Genomic DNA, 21,087 nt, shown 5'->3' on the forward strand with positions numbered 1-21,087 from the left:
TGTATATTCCAAGCTGCATTTGAGTTAAATAAATAAAAATGCTGAAGGAATCACCATAACATGTAACATTTTTGTGCTAAAATCTATTATTCAAACAGCACATTTTGTTTTATAAACCTCTAGTCATTTCACTTCAGTAAAATAAACTTTTTTTTTTTAAAAAAAGACTAAAATATGTAGAAATAGTTTAACTACATGGCAGAATTATTTCAACAGATTAAACAACTTCAATCAAACTTTGAATACTGTTTTATTTACTAGCGATCTCTCTCTGTGTATGTATGTATGTATGTATGTATGTATGTATGTATGTATATGTATGTGTGTGTATAGGGAGGGAGGGAGAACATTTGTTATTTTAAATTTCACATACAATTGAATGAGAATCAACAAAACTTAATTCTAGCTAGCTTCTCATTTTGATATTTGCTTAACTTCTTCAATCATGTTAAAGTTCCTTAACTTGTCTTAAAACTTTCAAGCTTTTGGAATATAACTGAATCTCATAGTGATTTTCAACTTCTGAAAACTAAGTAACTTTGAAGAAGCAGACTTATTTTTTCAGCATGCCATATAGCACATAGGAAATATACCTTTCTGGACATTCAAGAATTTTAATATTGTCAATGAAGAATTGTAACTATTAAAATAAATCTTTCAGTGAAACTGGGGTGGAGCCTCTTCTTGTATTCATTTGCAAAACAGAAGTTGTGAAAGCACAGCTTCTTCACACCTGAGCCTTGGGGGGAGAAACATATACAATGGTAACTTCTTACACTTAGACAATGTCAATATACTGTAATGGGAAGCTGCTGTGTAGGTTATGTTTCTGATGATGCACCTTCATTTTCATTCTTACTGCAGAAATTACTAAGCGTGCCCATGATGTAAACTGTAGTTGAATTATATCAGAAAAGTTGAAATGTAAAATAAATTTCTGTCCTGTTTCTGCATAGGAATCCAGAGGATGTAGATTGAAACAAAGTCTTAATGAAATACAAAATTACTCTTCATCTTCTTAATTTACAATTTTAGTTGCAGTTGCATCTTATCATGTCTGGCTTTTACTAAAGAAAGATCTCAAATATTACGAACAGAAAATTATAATCAAGAAAACATTATACTTAATAGAAGTTCCAATACAGATTTCAGCCAAATGAATGTTTACCGTATTATCATTAAAATTCTGTTGTGAAGTTCAGAATAAATCAAATATTACAAACATGAAGCAAGAAAAAAACAACAAGAAAACATTACACTTGATATGAGTTTCAGTATAATTTCAATCAAGTGAATGTTCACTGCATTATTAATTACATTTTATTGTGAGGTACAGAATAAAAAACAAATAGTCTCCAGCAAATATTAAATAAAAGATTAAGAAGGAAAATAAATATTGGCATCCTTGAAAATCTAAGCTCCTTCAACGGTGGTTTTTTTTTGCATATTTAAATGCTATTAAATATTTTATGAGTAAATATGCAGCTTAAATTTGGTAATAAAAATCTGGTGCTTGAAACCAGGAGACGAGGTATAGCATCATCCCGTAAATTCCAAAGTCGGAAGCTTTCTATCTCGTGTCACGAGTAGCATTTTCACTGACATTTAGCTGCTTTCAGAGACTTCCTCTTGAATAATTTCCGACTCTTGCTGCTTGCATGGGGAGGCAACGGTCGCCTCGGTTGCCCCGTGCAGCAGTTTGGCCCCTTTTCGCTGGGGCAAGATAGTAAAAAAGGCTTCTTCCCAGTTCTTCTTTTCCAGATATGCCAAGACGATTTCAAATACTATGAGAAAAAGAAAACCAGGGTTTTTTTTTTTAAAAAAGGAAGAGAAAATGTTTGATAAGAAAATTAGATAATAAAGGAAATAAAACTAAGTTTAATTATAAGCTTCTGCAGTAACCACAAAATAATCTTATTTTGTACATTGTATTTGATTTATATATTGTTATTAAATAGAAGGTAACATGCAATTGTTCTTAAGTGAGAAGTAACTCTATTACTTAATGTTTTTCTCCCTAAATTCTGTACTATGACAAACATTGTAAATCACACATCCATAAGGGACTGGTTTGGACAAAACTCAGCAGCACATTTTTGTGCGGCTGCTGATAAAAACAGGATTGCCAACATGATCGCCAACGTCCGATAACGGATATGGCACAAGAAGAAGAAAAATAAGTAGAATTGATTGATGTTTAAAAGCGTATAAAAACATAGTTTTAAAAGGGATATATTGCAATTAATCTAGGCTGCAAATAAGAAAAATAGACTCAGCAAAATCAATTCCGTTTTTTAACATCTAACTGCACTTGTAGCTTGTGCATTACGGAAATTGAGAAAAAAGGTTACTCTGGAAATCTATTTGCAATAAGCTAATAGCTAATGGATAGCTGAGGGCAGGGTGGAAACCCTTCCACTGAACTATTTCTGTGAGTATGTAAATAAAAATAAGATAACTGCTTCATGTACTGTATACCCAAGCATTTTCCTGATTTCTACTTTGTCAATGGAATATCTGTAGCAACAAAACTTTCCTCCGCTATTGTACTGCTTTTATTTCTGGTTGAAGACTACTTCTGCAGCTTCCTCATCTCAATCATCTTTACTGGGATTTGAACCGTTTACTAACAGTTGCACTAAACAATAAGATGTAGCAACTAGGAAAATATTATTCTTACCATGATTGACTGCAAGAACTTTCCTGCTGTTCATTTTCACAAAGTTTCCTAGGGGGAGCTGTGCATGGCTTATACCTTGTTCTTTTGCTCTTTTGTATGTAATTCCCTATAAGCAAAATAAAGAAAATGACCATTTGTTATTAAATTACACTGCCTGAGATTATTTGCACTGAATTCATTTTATGTTTGTATAGTAAAATATATGCATCACACAGCCTTATAGCATGATTTAAAGATGTTTCATATTATAGAGCACTGATTTATAAAAGATATTAATTATTAAGCTATTATCTATAATCTAAAATGCTGAGAAACCACTTTTATTTTCATGGCTTATATACAAAGACAACCAATTAACTGATTATGTATTCATCAAAGTAAACAGTTTCTATGAACTGAACCAGTTATCAGAGCTGACATGGAGAGAAACAGCTCAAAAGATTAATTAAAATACGGGCTTATTTCTTAAATTGTGCACAAATTTGTTGTGTTTATCAAATCCACCTTATGCTGTCATATTGAACTCACATTTTCAATAATGACCCAAAACTATCCATATTAACAAATAACAGCTGGTGGAAGCTAAAGAAATGTAATCCCTAGACTGACTTGAAGGCATATGATCAGAAGAAACCCATAAAAATTATACAAGCTTTTTAAAGAAATAGTAAGATGATGACAAATGATAATAAACATACCAACCATTCAACACCTTGCTGTATTTCTGTTCTGCAGTTCTGCAGATTTTCCTGTAAACTTATGTCTATGAATGCTATAAACAGTTTTATTAGACACTTTTATTAGACACTAAATTCCTTTTGCATTTATTTTTAATGCTAGCAATACAATAAACATGATTAAAATAACAGAATATGCGCTGGATGAAACACTAACCGCACAAGTACACTGCTGGTATGCTGTATCTGTTACAGAGCATAGATGTATTGTGACAATATGCTATCCTGTGACCATAATAAAGACTCAATTTGTAGTGTGACAGTATCTACAGAATTTCCATTTACATATGGGATGGGATGGAGCCTCTTACTTAGTTCCTGCTGATCTTGGAGTGCAGATGGCTCAGGACTCAGCAGTCTCCTCCATATTACTTAAAGGTGCATGAAAACACCCATCAAGCCCTTGATGATAGCAATCCATACTCTGATTTGGTCAGTCTATTGCAATGCACCCTATGAGGTTGTCTTTGAAAGTTATCGAGAAACTACAGCTAGTACATAATGTAGTGGCTCCTAATAGGTTTGGATAACATCCATTTTGAACTCATACTGGTTATTGGGAGGTTTTCAGACCCAATTCAAAGTGCTTTTAAAGCTCTTTATAATGCTGCTCCAGGATATATCAGGCATGTAACAGAATGGAGCCCATCTATTTTGCCCTAATCAAGAGAGGGCCTACAGCTTATTAGGTGTGCATGGGGCATGTTCTAGAGCTAGACAACAGTCCTCCTAGATGGTAACCCCCCGTTTATTCTTCCCCAGAAGCACTAATGGCCCTGACTCTGCTGGCATATTGTGAATAAATTAAAAGTAGTTTAATCCTAATGACTGGTGAGCCCTTAGATTAGTTTCAAAAACACCTATGAGATTTATTGACAGCTGTCCAGCATATAACATAAAAGTCCAACTTATCCAATTATGTTTGTTTTTGATTTTTACCTTTGACTTTGCTGTACCCTAACTATGGTGCAGGGTGTAAGTATAGAAAAATACTGTACATCCCAATGACTCTCACCATGATCAGTACTGAAGGATGTTGTAAGCTGTAAATCAACATGCGGGAAGTCACAAATTCTCCAAACTGAACATAAAACTACATTCATAAAAATCCCATTTCATTTTTCATTAATTTTTAGTTCATTAAGATTTTTTTAAAGTATGCATGCACAATATTATAATTAGTCATCTACCTTGTGGTGATTGTGATCAACCAAGCCGCCAATAACATAGGCTTTTGATTCATCTAATTCATTCAAGACATCTGGAGAATCTGAGGTAAGGTAAACAAGATCTTCCTTTTTCACCAATTCATTATAATGAGCTGATTTAATATGAATATCCTTCAAGACACAAACACAAGTCCAAATGTAAATTATTTTAAAACTAATTTTTTTTTACTATCTTGAGTATATATATTCTATGCCTGCAATAAGAGTACTGTATGTAACTATCAGTAAAGGATTAACAACGCAATGAAACAGTATTACAGCATTATCATTTATCTGGAAAGAATATCTTTACTATATATAGTATATTGGAAAGATTATAGCTAAAATGAAGAAGGCACTTATTTGTAAGTCACTCAGTGATCACAAAATATAGGTAATCCTTGACTTATGACTATACTTAAGCCCAAAATTTCTGTTGCTAAGCAAGAAGTACTTTTTGCTCCATTTTATGATCTTTCCTGCCACCATTGTTGTGAATCACTGCAGTTATTGAGTTAGTAGCATGGTTGTTAAAGGAATCTAATTTCCGCATTGACTCTGTCTGTCAGAAAGTCTCAAAAGGTGATGATGTGACTTTGGGACACTGCAACCTCATAAATACCTGCTGGTTGCTAAGCGTTTGAATTTTGATCAGATGATCATAGGGATGCTGAATTGGTTGTAAATGTGAAGAAGTCATAAGTCACTATTTTTAGTGCCGTTGTAACTTCAAATGTTCACTAAGTGAACTGTTGTAAATCGAGGACTACCTGTATCTGTAGTTTCATTTCACTGAAGGCAAAGTTCATAGTACAGCAATCTGACAATGGATAATGTTGAGACAACTCCTGTCAAATTCATGCATTTCTAAAAAATTGATTCAAAAATGTTTCGGCGAATATCTGTAGCTCAGGTATAGGACGAAGGTGAAGGTCTGTTCTCCAAAAACCCACAAGCTCAGAGAACAAACTTTCACCCTCAATTTTTTTTTAATGTAACAGTTAATTAAAAATTATATACTTAAAATTGCTAGTACCTTCCAATTTATCCATCCCTTGTCTGTTTCATTCATGTTGTCCTTCAGCTGGCCTCCATGACTGGTCAAGTAAAACTGGGAAATAAAAATGCATGCAACATTCATTGATAATTTTTAAGATTATACAACAAATACTCTTTTCTACCATTTCACATTTTACACATTTTAGTTCACCTCAAACAGGATAATAACTTAAGACTTGGAAGTTCAGAAGGATTTTTTGGTACACATTTTAGGTGATTCTGTGGTGTTACATAAAGACCCCAAATATGTGTGGTAAAAGTTAGATATAATATAGATGAAATAAAAACCATACAAACATTTGGTCAACAGGGAAAAGAGAAATGATATTATAGTAAACATGCTATATCTGTAAAGGATCCCCAAGAAAGAGGAGCTGAAAGCCAGTGCAATAGTACAAACTTCATTAAACTTTATTACTCTGTTAAACTTACTGCGTTTACCTGAAAATAAGACCGGTCTTATTATTATTTTTGGCTCCAAAAGACGCATCATGGCTTATTTTCAGGAAAACACAGTATCAAGGTGATCAGCCCGGCCAGGTGCCCCACTTCCCCGGTGCGTGCACAAGAGGCGGCGATCACGCGGGACCTGACGGTGTCCGGCAGCAGCTGTAGCCTGCCAACCCCTTGGCCAGTGCACTCTATGGCTGCACAGCCTGTGCAGTGCAGGTGAGTTGATTATCTGTCCAAGCAGTAAGCAGAGGCAGATGCGTGAGGCAGGTGATCTGGATGCGCTGCGTGGCCGTGGGCGACCCGAGAGACTGTGGGACAGAGAGGGTGGCGCGTCAGGATCACCTGCCTCTCCCGTGCCTGCTGCCGGCGCATGTGTCTGGATCACCTGCCTCCCCACCTCCACACTTGGACTTACCTGTGTTGCGCAGGATGCGGCTGCTGCCGGACACCATCAGTCCCCGCGCGCTTGCCGCCTCCTGTGCTGGCCATACCGAACTACCCCCAGGCTTATTTTTGGGTAGAGCTTATATTAGGAGCATGCTAAAAAATCAGGCTAGGGCTTATTTTCTGAGAGGGGCTTATTTTCTGTGAAACATGGTAGCATACATGCAATTTTATGACAACAGATTCTGGAGTCTCCCATAGCACATCCATACCAAGAATTAGTTTATAAAGTTTTTATAACTATCATTGCATTCACTAATCTCATGTGCAAAACAAATTATCAGGTATAACTTATGGGGAAAAAAACCCAAGCTTCTCAATGGAATGCTCTTTCCATGAAATCTGCAGTGTCTGTATGAGGTGTCATATCATTTACGTGCCTATACGGTCTGTGCCTTGCTGCGCAGTTGCTATGTTTTATATTAAAGTTCATGCAGTGATTAAATATGGTGTTAGCCTAGTTTAGTATATACATGAAGAAGTTTTGTCATAAAGAGGGAATGAATAAAGATGGAATATCAAAACAAATATATGAAGGAAGAATGAATGGCCTGAAAGGAGAAGACAAAGTGGTGGCAGGATGCAGCTGACAAGGACCTTAGAGAGATGTTTAAAGAACAAAATCCAATGTTTGAGTTGGTGTAAGGAGGTGGTGGATCGTTTGCAAGGATGACTTGCAAGCAGTAGAAAGACAGGAGAGATATATTGAATGGATTGCCATAAATTACCTTTAGGCACATTTTATATTCTTTTTCTTATCTCCAGGCATTAACCTCTTTTCCTTACCACTTCTAACTCCTTTTCTGTGTGCACTGTTACCCAGGATATTTTGTAGCAGAAAAAAATACAAGGCAATCAGTACTTTAAATTATCTATAGCATGCGTAAACTCAGTATAGGCATGCCGCATGACAACTATATTTAGACACATTTGGACATTAGTATTGTCACATTTTTAGACCAATATCTAAAAATCTTTAAATTATTATTGTATATGCTAAAATGCAAGTATAATAAGCATTATGTTATGTTTAAAAATCATCTTTCATATATATTGCATAACACTAAGAAAGGCATCAAAGAAGGAGATTACTTGGATTGACATACCTGAACAGGATGAAGTGCTTTACGATTTTCTGCATAACACCTCTGAATTTGCTTGTGAAGTTTCTTGACATCCTGTATACAATACAATTTGTTTTTATACTGTCCTTCAGAGAAAGCACCACAAAATGCTTTAACCAAGAGATTCAGAGAGACGCTAAAGAGAAAGAAAGGAAGCTTTTAACCAGCAGAAATTACTTCTAAAACATGCACCTGAAGAAAGCATGCTAAAAGTATAGAGGTTTTCTAAGCTCTCACTTATTACTAGCTCATCACTCTAAAAATAATCCAGATGAAGCTAACAATCTGATTAAAGATAATATCTAGGCAGCAATGCTGTGTACATGAGCTTCAAAATGATAATAGTAGTGCATAATTCTTTCTGGGACTTGTCTTATTTTAAATTCTACTTATTAGTAAAATATTAGTAAAATGTAATAAAATTATGCAATTAAAAATGAAAAATAATTTTCCTAAAATTAAATTATACAAGCAATTTACAAAAGCGTTGCACCAATTTTTCTAAACCCATTGGGAATATTGGTAATGTTTGTCAAGTAACGCTAACCTATGAGGGTCAGTCTGGAGACATGGTTAAGGCATCAGGCTAGAAAGCAGAAGACCATGGATTCTAATTGGGCAAGGGTTTTCCAAAAATCTTGTACAGGGACTAATCCAGGCAGTTGTGACAAGTCGATGCTGACTCAAAGGCACACACACAAAAATGTACCATATTTTTGAACTAGGTTAAATCTTACTTCTTCGGTCCTTCATTAATTCTACATTAATTTCTCAAGTCTCAACATTTTCCAAAAATTCTTTTGAATAAATTCAGTTCAGATATTAATTTCCATCGCTAAGCAATGTAGTCGCAAAGTGCAATGTCACATGACTTCATCTCTTAGTGACAGCAATCCTAACAGTTGTTGCTACCATTGTTATGAGGGTCATGAATCATTAAATGAGAACCTCACATGACTACAATGTGAGACTTTGTGCGAGCCTCTCCCAAAGTCAATGGAGAAGCTGGCAGGAAGTCTCAAGTCCTCAGTGGCTTGCGGGGAGCAGAGTAAATATTAGAGAGAGGCAAAGTGGAAGGGTACGGAAATAAGTGCCTATGGCATGGGGTGTTGCTGCGAAGTGCAAGCCAGCTGGGGATAGGATGCTGCTGTGAGGCATGAGTGTGCATGGGCTTGGGACCGGATGCTGTAGCAAGACGTGAGTGCACGTAGGCTGAGGAAGAGAGCTGCTGTGACTGCATGCAAATTGGGAAGGATGTGCTGTTGCAAGGTGTGAATGTGTGGGGGCTGGGGAGAGGTTGATGATGCAAAGCACAGATGTGTGTGAGCTGGAGAGAGGAGATGGTGCAAGGCACAAGTGTGGTTGGGTGAAGGGTGGGGGGGTTGAGGCCTGACTTCACACTAAAGAACATGAGTTCTGTAGCAGAGTTACTCAGGGAAAAAAAATGGCGGGAACAATTTACAAGCTTCCCTGCTTGCTTAAAATGTCATTGTAACATCAAACAATCACTGAATGAGTCATTGATAACTGAAGGTTACCTATATCTTGGGAATCTAGAGAATAACTACAACATCTACATGATTGCAACGAGTTGACAATGACTTGATGACATAATCTTTCAATCAAGATTATGATTGAAGATTATGGCTGAGGAATTCTGGGAGTTGAAGTCCACAAGTCATAAAAGGGCCAAGTTTGAAGACTCCTGAATCAATCCATCAAGAAACTTCTTAAATATTATTTCTATTTACCTTTAACTCCATTAAATTGTCAAAACTGCAGTCTATTACAATCCGAAGTGCACTAGGAACAATATCCCTACGCATACGTTTCCTGACATTTCCTTCACTGTTTGATTCCAGATGAGATTGGCGCTCCGTTTTTCTCTTCAAGCGTTTTTCTTTACGTTTTTGCCTGAAATGTTGGAAACAAAAACATCACTATATTATTCAGTGGCACAATATAGGTTATTATATTCTTCCATATTGTTTTAAAGATAAGAGATAACTGTTGGTTATCTGCTAAGGCATGTACTTTTAAATGTTGGATGCTGGCATATAATACTCAAGCAGAATACATGTTTAAAGGATAATGAATAACAAGTCATGAAGAGAAAAAGTATATTTGAAATGTGGAAAGGAAGGCCAGAAGAAAACAAAAAGATGTTTAGGTAATTTACTGTATATATAACCTATTATTTCATTTGTCCAATAAGATACCATTTATACAGTGTGAAATCAGATAGGTTATAAAAGTTTCCTAGAAGTCTTTCATCATGCAAGATGAGAGAGATTACACATTTATTCAGTCCTCTCCAGTATAAAGGAAACAGAGAAAAGGATGAGCTCATATAATCCTCAGGCTTCTGAACTTTTTCATGGAAGAAACTGGGTAGCAATAAAACAAATCAGCTCAGAGGTGCCTAATCACAAAATCCATCCCTTTTATAAGAAACAAATCGTACTTGCGCAAGGCTCTTTGTTCTTCCCATTGTTTCTGCTTTATTAGCTTCTTTCTTTGTCTTTTTGACATAGTTTCAATATTCTCCATCTTTTCCAGTGGCAATTCTTTAATTTCTACCTTATCAACATTGCACTTCACCTTTTCCTCTGTATCAGTACCACTGGATGTTTTAAAGTTTTCTGGTGGCATTCCTGAAGACATGAGCTTCAAAAACAAAAAACAAAAAACCACAATTTGATTATTAGAAAGCTTAATCAAAACAAAATATATATATTTAAAGCTCTTGCCTAAGGCAGTTGAATATAAAGCATTCTCTGCCTATCATACAAATTATGATGAAAAAAAATTATTTCATAATTTGTACTAAAATGCATACACAAACACATAAAATGCCAATCAACAAGAAATAGTACAAATTCAAGACATTTGTGATTGAAATAAACAAATAGATGGCCCAAAGCTGGTATAATATTTGGGGGGGGATTGTAATAAAAGAGAACATTCACAGATGTCAGTTACCTTACATTATCATACATTCTATTTTGCAACCATATAATAGCCATTATATTATTTTCAGTTTAAAAATTATCTGGATTATGTCTGCATTTTATTACATTTCCTAGAGGAATCAGCAATCCATTTGATTAAATATCAGTAAAGAAAATAATAGTGGAGAATTCATAAGGCTGCTAAATTCAAAAACCTTGAAGCTTTATAAAACTCAATGAAATGAAAAATATCCCCAAATCTAAAATAAAAATAAAAATCTATACAAAGCCTTAGAAAAAGGTACTTGGCAGCATTCAAAAGCAAAAAAAAAATTACCTCTCCTTGATGGCCACACAAGCATGTAGACAACCAGGGGCAGCTTTCAAAGAGGTTGTGCGAGGTTGTGCTGCATTCTGCAAAGAACCTCTTTCAAATGCTTTGCATCAAACTGGCAACAATACAAAGTAAAACATCCATATAGTTTATTCCATTTTCTTGAAACAATTTAAATTGCAAGAAACCATGACTTGCACTTTTTTTCCAGCAGTGTCTTGGGGTCAAACCTGTAGGTCTAAGACAGGGGTAGGCAACCTTGGCTCTTTTTGTTGTACATAGTATGTTTTAGGTGTGTGTCATGTATGTGTTTCACTTTGAGAGCGGGCAACTAAATTTCATTTTTGATGTGTGCCGTTGTGCCCACAGTAAAAAAAAAAGACAGGTTATCTTATGACTGGTGGACTTCAACTCCCAGAGTTCCGGAGCCAGCCACGCTGGCTCAGGAATTCTGGGAGTTGAAGTCCACCAGTCATAAAAGAGCCAAGGTTGCCTACCCCTGGTCTAAGAAGCACCAAGCTCCACCCTTCTGCATGAGGGAGGGGGACAGGGAGAGGGAGAGAGAGACCTGCAGTAAAATACTACTTATGTCATTTTAACAAAAGCAACAGCAGCCTAAAGAAGCTCACAATTTTATCCTTTTTTAAATAGGAAGCTTGAGTCTTCCAATTCTCACATATTGAAGCCGTTCCCTTGGGGGAGCATAGATTACTTTCGCTCCGTTCAGTTCAAGCTTTCTCGGACCTGAGCGCGCACATTTTGCCCCAGAGCAGTGGTTCTCAACTTGTGGGTCGGGACCCCATTGGGGTCGATCGACCATTTCATGGGGGTCGCCAAGCAAGGCTGTCCGCCATTTTTTTGTCCGCCATTTTTTTTCCCCTTTTCCGGCGGGTGCCTTACCTCCCTTGGGCTGGGTCAGCTGGTGGTCGGCCTGCTCCGTCTCTGCCACTTGCCAGCTACGCCTCGGCCGGCACAGGGGGCGGAACCACGCATGCGCGGCGCTCCCGGGCAGGGAAAGTCCTCGACTTACGACCGGTTGGGTAGTCCTCGACTTACGACCGGTTTAGTCCTCGACTTACGACCGGTTGGGGTCGCGGCATTAAAAAGGTTGAGAACCACTGCCCCAGAGAGCCTCGCCACACCACAGAAGGGCCCACTTCCGTGGTGCCAGACGGCGCTTCTTTTGCGCCGCAATTAACTCGAGTGGCTTTTCCCTTCTTTTAGGTCATTCGTAACAGAGGCTCAAAGCATTTCTAAAGGACTTGGTCCGAAGCGGATCGGCCTTGAGTCGCCTCGGGGAGGGGGAGGAGCCGAGAGCCCTGCACGGAGTCTTTGGAACCAGGGCTGGACTACAACTCCCGTCGTGCCCCCGCCAACATGGCTGCCAGCTAGCGCTATGCTGGGCAAAATCGGGCTCGACTGCTGAAACCGTTGGGAAGGGAGGTGGAGGAGAAACGTGACTTCCCGACGACCAAACTAGGAGGAAGGGCTCTCTCTCTCTTCTCTCCCTCTCTCTCTCTCCTTACCTCGCACCCCAGCGCACGAACCAGGAGCGATGGCCACCGCCGAAAGACCAGCAACCCGGGCTGGCCCTTCCCTCCGCATGCGCCGCTGACGCCCAAGACCGCAGTGGCACCACTCGACGCGAACTAATGACGCAATACCTCAGTCTCGTGACTTAGTAGGCGGGGTTGTAGTGGGAAAACTCCTCCCCGACTCGCTTTTGCGTTTATAATACTGCCTTTTGTCTTTTGAGAGGCTGTTAATCATTTTTATTTTTTTTAAAGACCATAGTGCCTTTCACTTGTATTGGCCTACAAACGTTTGTCCGCGGGAGCTGAAGAAGTATTTAGCATCTGATTCAATAATCCAAATGTGATTTAGTGCAAGTGCCCGCTGGCTTTTGAATCTGCACTTTAATGTTTTATTAGCTAGTCTACGTTACACAAGATATCTTTCCCATTCAAGTATTTTCAATTAAGAGTAGCTTCATAGGTTGCAGAAGCAGATAGAAAACGAAAATTAATATAGAGTATACCTTCATAGAAAATATTGCTACATAGTGAGCTGATATATGGATAAGTTTCTTAGAGAACTCAGCATGACACATCACTTTTTTATCGTTGGATCTTTGGGGATTGATACATATATTACTGTAAAAAGATAAATTGCAATTGCCAGATTACTACAAGTGGAAAATGACAGTTTACTGATCATTGCAATCAAAGGGATGCATCTTAAATTGGATTAATCAATGGCCTGTGGCTATGCAGAGGCCTCAGTTCCCCAAAAATGTGATCTCTGGAGATGTGACTTTTAGTGGGTGACTGATGAGAATGATAATGCTATTTATAGTAGGAAATTAACTTGGGTTTCTGCCAACTGACAGCACTGGTTGGCAGAGGGTCACTGGGACAGAAGCAAAAGGGCAAAGAAGAGAAATGTGCGAGTGTATATTTGAAAAGGTCTATGCCAGTTTGCATGTCCATAGTGATATGTTCCTGACAAAAAAATTACCCCCACACATTAGTGTAATGCATAGAGATTTTCTCTTCTGCACTAGCTTTTTCTTGCTTGGCTGGAAAGTAATTGCCAAATTGTTTTGTATTGATGGTAGGACATACAGGACAAGTTTATAAATGACATTTCCCCCACTAAGCATTCAAATGAGGCTTGTGAGAAGAGCAGAATAAGACTTTTTTTTTTTTTAAATCAGTTTGCTCAAAGAAACCATAATTATCTTCATTACATGATAATGGAAAGACTTTTATGGCTTGGACTCTGAAAATTTATGACGGCAATAGGACTTTAACCCTGGAATGCTGGCCAGCAAGACTAAAATGAAGTGTATTGAAAGGAAATGTTCGTTTAGATCAAAGAGAACAGTACCATTTTTATGAATAGCAATCCTGGAAATAGAAATTTGTCTGTTCTCAAAAGGCACTTTGATGTTCCCTGGAATAATGCATTCTAATTTACCATTGAAGCAATATCTTCAACTCAGAACTAAATTACATGTGTCCTAGAAAATCTAAAAATGGCATTTGTTATGCCTTTGGATATGAATTATTGGAAACAAAATGGAGAAAACCATTTCCCCAATCCTATCCCCTATATCATATTTTGAATTTTCTTCTCTCTACTTCAGGGGTGTCAAACTGCTTGGCCTGCGGCCTGGACGCGTCATTGGGAAACCATGCCCACCCCATTGCTGGCAATGGCGAAAAAGTTCCAATACGTTGCGCGACGTCACGTGACCTCACGAGTTTGACATGTCTGCTCTACTTAATCAATGTGGAATACATGATTGTGGACTAGAAAGGGGTTTGGCTTGAGTAATGCTGGATCAAACCAGAGGCTTTTCAACTTCAGTAGGCAGCTTTACTTGGAACAGCTTACATTCTGTGACAATACCCCTAACACCATAATACATCAACATCTGCCTATCCCAGGTCCTTGGGAAGGACTTGATAAAAATGGATGGTGGATAAAAATGTCAGATCTAGTCTGAACATCTGGCTGACTGTGCGATGAACCATAATACAGCTAGTCATTGACTTGCAACCATTTGTTTAATGATCAAAGTTACAATGGAGTTACAAAAGTGATTTATAAATGTTTTGCATGCTTACGATCATTGCAGCATCCCCATGATCATGTGATTAAAATTAGAATTCTTGGCAACTTATTCATATTTATCACATTGCATTGTCCTGGGGTCATTGATCCCTTTTGCAAACTTCTGACAAGCAAAGTCACTGGGGAGGTGACTTCACTTTACTAACTTAACAATTGCAGTGATTAACTTAACAATTGTGGCAAGAAAGGTTGTAAAATGGGGCAAAACTCACTTAACAACCGTCTTGCTGAGCAATAGAAATTTAGGGCTCAAATGTGATCGTAAGTCAAGGACTACCTGTAATCCTAAATTCTTGGGAAGAACTCAGTGCCAACACCATCTAAAAAATTGGCAGCTGTGACTTCACATTGTTGTGAACAAGTAATAAGGTGGTTTTACTTGGAACAACTTACATCCTGCTAGAAAACTTTTAATACCACCAAATAACATCTGCCTATCCCAGGTCCTTGGGAAAGACTTGATAGGTGGATAAAAATGCCAATCCAGTCTAAACATCTGGCTGATTATGTGACCAACCGTAATGATAAAATGCTTATGCTTTCTGACTCACAGCAACTCTGTGCAGTTATTAGAATTAAACAGAGATTGTACTCTGACTATAATTTGGTTCCAGGAAAGCTGCAAACAGGTGAAAACAGTTTTCTCTTAAAAATTAGGAGTAAGGGAATTTATTTAAATTGAATTAAATAAATAAATAAATAAATTAAATAAATAATAAAAACATTTAGGGCAAAAACATAGGAAGGACAAAGTATGTTTTGAAAGTTCTTAAAGAAATAATGCCACACAGTGCAAATATTTAAAAGAGTAATTTTTCATGACATTTATCAGTCATATGTCTTCTGCAATAATTCCCATTGCATTTATGAAGTTTAAAGAGAATTGGGCAAATGTATATGTAATACACTGGCTAATATTAATATGTCTTTTAGCATGTAGTAATGAAAGCTTAAGAAAAGAATAAAATATTTAAACACAATTACCTCAGATTTCAATAATTAACTAGAAAGACCTTTAATGAACTTAGTACCCAAGTGTGGAATTTGGAATCTGACTCTTACTACATCTAGATAAACACCATTGTGGCAGATAGAAGACTTCTTTGTAGCTTTCATTTCAATCAGAACAGTTCACTTCACAATTGCCTTACATTATTTCCAATATGATAATTTGTAGCTTATGTGAGCCAGCTATGGTTCTTCTTACTGTGCTTTTCCCATGCATCATTTCCACATATTCAGCATCAGTCAAAGGTAAGTTGCTTTAAACTTTTAACTTGCATTCATATATTTAAATCTTTGACTTGCATTAGCAGATGTGTATCTGCCTTTTAATGAGAGAAATGAAGGTACAATGTAGATTTTACTTATGTGGATCTTTTACATCTAGATCATTTTGAATTAATTGGGAGGTGGGGGAGATTTTGTTACATGGATTGCTTTATGAGCTATCTGTGGTTTGGAGCAAGTTAGGTCTTTCTTCTTAGGGAGACTGGATTTGTGCTTTAACACTGAAACTATTCACAGGAATCTAATTGAAAACAGGTTTAAGAAAACAGTTTTTCTAATCTGGGCCAGATCTTTTAAACCAATGGGAATTATTTCTGAACAGATTTCACTGCCAGTTATTGTGTAGTCATGACCAATAGTTGACACATATTTGCTTTTCGGGCATCAAATATTTGTTGGTTTTTCAAAGATTGGTTGAAGGGTGCCATTATCTAAATAAAGAACTTAATTCCCACTAGTATGCACTTTGTGTGAATTAACTATGTGTACATTTGCCTATGCACATTTAAACAATAATGTAAATACAATATATCTCATCAAAGTCATCACCTGCTATCCAGCAAACCTTTTCAATCTAGTCTTCTCCTGATTTCTCTTCTTATATTTTTTCATATTAGGCTGAACTAATTCAAAATTAGAATATAGTGCCAAGGCAATTTTTCATTAGAGATTTGTTTGATCTAAGGTATGACAACTATGTACAGCAACATAGTTGTTAAGCAAAGTGCACTGCACTATCGTCTTTAACTCTCCATGCTTTTAAGTATCTTGGAATGTCCTGTTAAAACAATGACAGATAATCTGCTTGTAAAATGTGAATGGTAAACCAGTAAACTGGCTAGATACTGGGCCTATCAATAAGAAAGAAAGGTAGCTAGTTAAATTTGGAAGGAAGGGGTAGGTCAAGCCCATCAGTCTACATGATTATAAGATAAATAACTACATAATGTAAGAGATTAAGATAGAAATTCTAGGTCTCAAGACCTAGAATGTCTTTATAAACAGAATATGTTTCTCTGACTTTGGAAGTAGGATATTTAGAAGCAATTAACTACAAATTTCCCAAGAGATTTAAGAATATATGCTATGGGCAGCCAATTTATAGGACTACTTCTGTTCAGTGATCAGATTGAAAATGAACTTGGATGATAATTTAAATAGCAGAATGGAAGAAATGATTAAATGTTTCATCCCAACTACTATATTACAATCTATATGACAAGAGGTGATGCAGCAGGTTATATTCCTGTCATGCCTCTGTCGGAGTCTGAATCTGCGGAAGAAAATGAGCTGGAATGGGACCCTATGGAGGTTGAGGGAGAGATGTCTGTGGTTTCAGAGGACTGTGGGGACTGTCCTCTGTGGTTTCAGAGGACTTCAGGAGTGGGACAGGAGGAACAGGAGAGACAGAGTTCAGGCAATGAGCAAGGGCCACCGCCACCTGATCCTAGAGCACAGAGAGTGGAGAGAAGGAGGGAACAACACAGGCAGGCTCAACTACTCGGGAGGGTAGTGTCCCGCCCCTCTCCACAAGGCACACCTGGAGACTGAGATTTAAGAAGACGCTGTGGGAAAAGGTATTTGTCGGGAACAAATGCTGATTCCTTGGAGTTTTGTGTGTGTGTTGTTGCTGATGTCTTATTCTGTGACTTCTGCTTGGAAACCCGGAAACGCTGACCATTGGACTGGCTGACAACGTTGCTTGGATGTTCAAAGATCTCGAACTGTATTTTGGCTTCCCTTTTGAAACTGCTTAGGCAAGCGTGTATTTACACAGACTCGTTGGGTTTATGATGTATGTGTCATTCCTTGTTATCAGACTCTCCTAATCAGACTATGTGAAACTACTTGCAGCCAGAGGCGGCTGAAGGTGTGTATGTCTTCCTGTGTTTGGAGGCTTGCCAGAAACATGGGAGCATTTGGGGAAAATTTGGAGCAATTAAAGGGCGGTTTGAATTGCCAGCTGTCTGCATTGCCTCTGTGCTGTGCCCTGGATCATCACATTTCCACTGAAATACAAATACAGAAGAAATCACCAGCAAGAAATCATTAGCTTACACTGTGCAGGGATCGTAGCAAGGAACTATATCCTTACAGTTTTATTTGGTAGAGATTTTCCACATTTTTTTTCAAAGTCACTTAACAAAAATATAATGGAATATCTTGCTGTACATTGGGCCACATTTTCAAGAAGTTTCAAAGACAAGATTTTTCATAATTACTGGGTATTACAATGAAACTCAATTTAAAAATCCAGAGCACTCTATATTTTTATTTTTATTTTTTATTTAATTACATTGTCATCTAATTAAATTTTAAGACTAATGATGTGAACAAGAAGGTATGTCATTAAGCACAATGGCTCTTTGCTTACTACACCCAGCAAGGAATAATAGGTGGAGTCTTGCAGATGATATAGTCCTCATTGACAAAGAGTTAGCTCCAGTCCATTAAAAGAGGTGATAAGGAAGGAATATTGAACTATGTTCTGAGCAAGGAGGTCAGGTAAGTTGGCTGCTAGCCAAGTGTGGGTACTCTCAGGTGAAATGCATTTTCTAGATCACCTTCAAATGGAGTTTGGCACTTGCTTGCAGGGAGAGAGATGAGAAAGTACCTTGACATCCTCATTGTCTTTTAAGAAACTTTTAGGTCCAAATGAAGATGCTGGCATAGTATGATTTCAGGGAACAAATGGAAATAGTGGGAAAATATATTTCGGAAGTTGAGTGCCCCATCTTTAAATTACAATATGTTTAGCTTACTTGCTTCAAGATGTGATCAGCAAGGCCTGCTGTGTGTGGTGTCCATCCTTTTCACTCAACTGAATGACAACTGAGCTTTCTGCCTGAGTCTTATAGTTCAGCCCTTTCAAAACCTTTCATAGTGTGAGGATTTACTGAAGAATTGCTTCTGGATACACGCGCCTACTCAAATGCTGGCATAATCTTCCATTGACCTTTTCTGAGTGTCCCTGTTGAGTGATAGCAAGGTGAGGGGCTCCCTGCTATGGATGTCCTCTCCAAAAACATCCTAATCATTTTTTAAAAATTTTCTTAAAGCCAATTTATCTTGGACCTTGTTTCAACTGTGTGCCTAGTTGTCTGTGTTTTAAACGTGGTTGCTTCTCTCTTATTTGTCTTCTGGAGTGGTTATTTTGATATAAGGTTGTATTTTTGGATGTGGTTGCATTTTAATGTCCTTTCATTGCAACATGTTTTTTTTTTATTCTATCCTACACATTTCTGGGCAAACGTATTTCAGTGAGTAGTTAGAAATCATCGGAATAATTTAAAAAATTAGGAGGGAAATGCAATTTTTATAATTTCACTGAGGAATGGCTAGTGGCTCCTGGAGGGGTGGCAAGTAAAAAAAAAATTAAGATGGTGTCCATGGCACATTGAAAAGGTTGGGGATTCATTCGTGCCCTCTTAACTGCCATATGCCCTTGGAAATGAATTATGTTCAGCCTGTACTAATAGACTAAATTCCTATTGAAGACAGTTTTGAAATGTGTTGCATTTCATTCATGCTAGTAAAAAAAAGGATTATGAATACACTGAAAACACTCCCACTTTTTTTTTTTGAGTTTCTGTTGGAGCCATTCATTGGTTACCGTGGGAGGAAAAAAGTAAGCTATCATATTCTAAGGAACGTATTCCTTAGTTTGCTGCCCCAGATGAAAAGTGTAGGATGGCCTTTTGTTTTTCCAAGAAGTACCTCATTGTCAGTGTGTTTTTCTTCAATTGGAGGCAGCCCAATTTAAACTTAAAGAGATACAGTACAAGCAGTGAGGCTGAAATAGAAGCCGGTGTCTGGAGAACAGATTGTCTAGTCACAGATTACCCCATAGTGATGAAATGCTATTATTGTGCTTTTAGATCTAGGATGGACCACTTTGGGTGGCTAAGATCTGCATCTTTAAGAAAAATAATGTCTCCGCTGAGTGGAACTAGTTGTGATAAGAGGTTTTCAATGCTTTATTTGGCTTTTCTGCTTTTAAGCAAAATGCAGGTAGTCCTCAACTTACAACAGTTCATTTAGTGACTGTTCAAAGTTACAATGGCACTGAAAAGAATGACAGGACCATTTTTCACAGTTACGATCTTTCCAGCATCCCCATGATCATGTGATCAAAATTCAGATAAATTCAGATGCTTGGCAACTGGTTCATATTTATGACGGTTGCAGTGTCCCAAGGTCATAAGATTGCCTTTTGCGACCTTCTGACAAGCAAAGTCAATGGGGAAGCCAAGTTCACTTAACAACCACGTTATCAACTGCAGTGATTCACTTAACAACGGAGGCAAGAAAGGTTGTAAAATGGGGCAAAATTAACAAATGTCTCACTTAACAACAAACATTTTGGGCTCAATTGTGGTCGTAAGTCAAGGGCTACCTGTAAAGTGCTTTCATTAGATGCACTGAAATATTCAATGATTTAACACACCTACTTTCTTTAGTTTTTGACCAAAAGTGGACAGGAAAGTATGTGAGATACACACATATATATTTCTGATATACTTTCCTGTATGTGTATTATATGTGTGTGTATGTGTGTATGTGTAATATAATATATATATATATATATATATATATATGTATATGTATATGTATATGTATATGTATATGTATATGTATATGTATATGTATATGTATATGTATATGTATATGTATATGTATATATAACAGAAATTACTAATATCCTATCCTGCTATTTATGGTAATTTGTACATTAGCCAAGGGGAAGTGCAGAAAAGCTAAAGGGCAAATAGCAGCTGGGAAAGTGGATTTTGAGTGGCAAACTGATGTGGGCTCTGATCCAAATGTGGGCTCTGATCTGGATTACAGCAGCAGATTGGGGTTCTAAACAGCCGCTTTGCTTTTTAAAGAACAGTAGCAGCGTTAAGCATTTTCAAAAATGTCATAAGTATAATGTTTAATGTTTAATTTAGCAATATGCAATTATATGGAAACGTGAAGAAGTCTCCAATTTTTTTCTATTAATCTGCATTGAAAGGTATTCCCTCAATTATATTTGTATTATCTCTGCAAATTGCAACCTTTGGACTATAGCAGGACTTAAAGTATGTCTCCATGGAAGATTTCTTAAAGACCCTGTGATCTGATAACGATAAATGCAGAACACTAAGTTAACCTGAGTATATAGA

General features: G+C 37.3%; 2 protein-coding genes across 3 annotated transcripts in view; one reads left to right on the top strand and one right to left on the bottom strand.

Moving 5' to 3' along the window:
• Positions 1-323: 323 nt before the first annotated feature.
• On the bottom strand, positions 324-12,620 carry TRMT10A (tRNA methyltransferase 10A). Of its 2 annotated transcripts, none has more exons than XM_015817411.1 (8): positions 12,517-12,620; positions 10,170-10,372; positions 9,457-9,619; positions 7,688-7,759; positions 5,662-5,736; positions 4,608-4,757; positions 2,681-2,786; positions 324-1,784 (listed from the first exon to the last, which is right to left on the bottom strand). In XM_015817411.1, the coding sequence occupies exons 2-8, from the start codon at positions 10,367-10,369 to the stop codon at positions 1,606-1,608; spliced, it is 945 nt and encodes a 314-aa protein (XP_015672897.1). In that variant the 5' UTR covers positions 10,370-10,372; positions 12,517-12,620; the 3' UTR covers positions 324-1,605. The 2 variants fall into 2 exon arrangements, with proteins under 2 accessions (XP_015672897.1, XP_015672898.1); XM_015817412.1 differs by lacking the exon at positions 12,517-12,620 and adding an exon at positions 10,994-11,053.
• A 3,202-nt stretch (positions 12,621-15,822) lies between these two features.
• The window catches only part of MTTP (microsomal triglyceride transfer protein), a 35,970-nt gene continuing 30,705 nt past the window's right edge, over positions 15,823-21,087 (top strand). The window contains exon 1 of the mRNA XM_015817415.1: positions 15,823-15,883. Within this exon, the coding sequence (XP_015672901.1) occupies positions 15,823-15,883 (61 nt within the window). The remainder of the gene's footprint in view (positions 15,884-21,087) is intronic.

The sequence above is a fragment of the Protobothrops mucrosquamatus genome, unplaced genomic scaffold (assembly GCF_001527695.2).
Source record: "Protobothrops mucrosquamatus isolate PMUCROS unplaced genomic scaffold, P.Mucros_1.0 scaffold585, whole genome shotgun sequence".
Lineage (NCBI taxonomy): Eukaryota > Metazoa > Chordata > Lepidosauria > Squamata > Viperidae > Protobothrops > Protobothrops mucrosquamatus.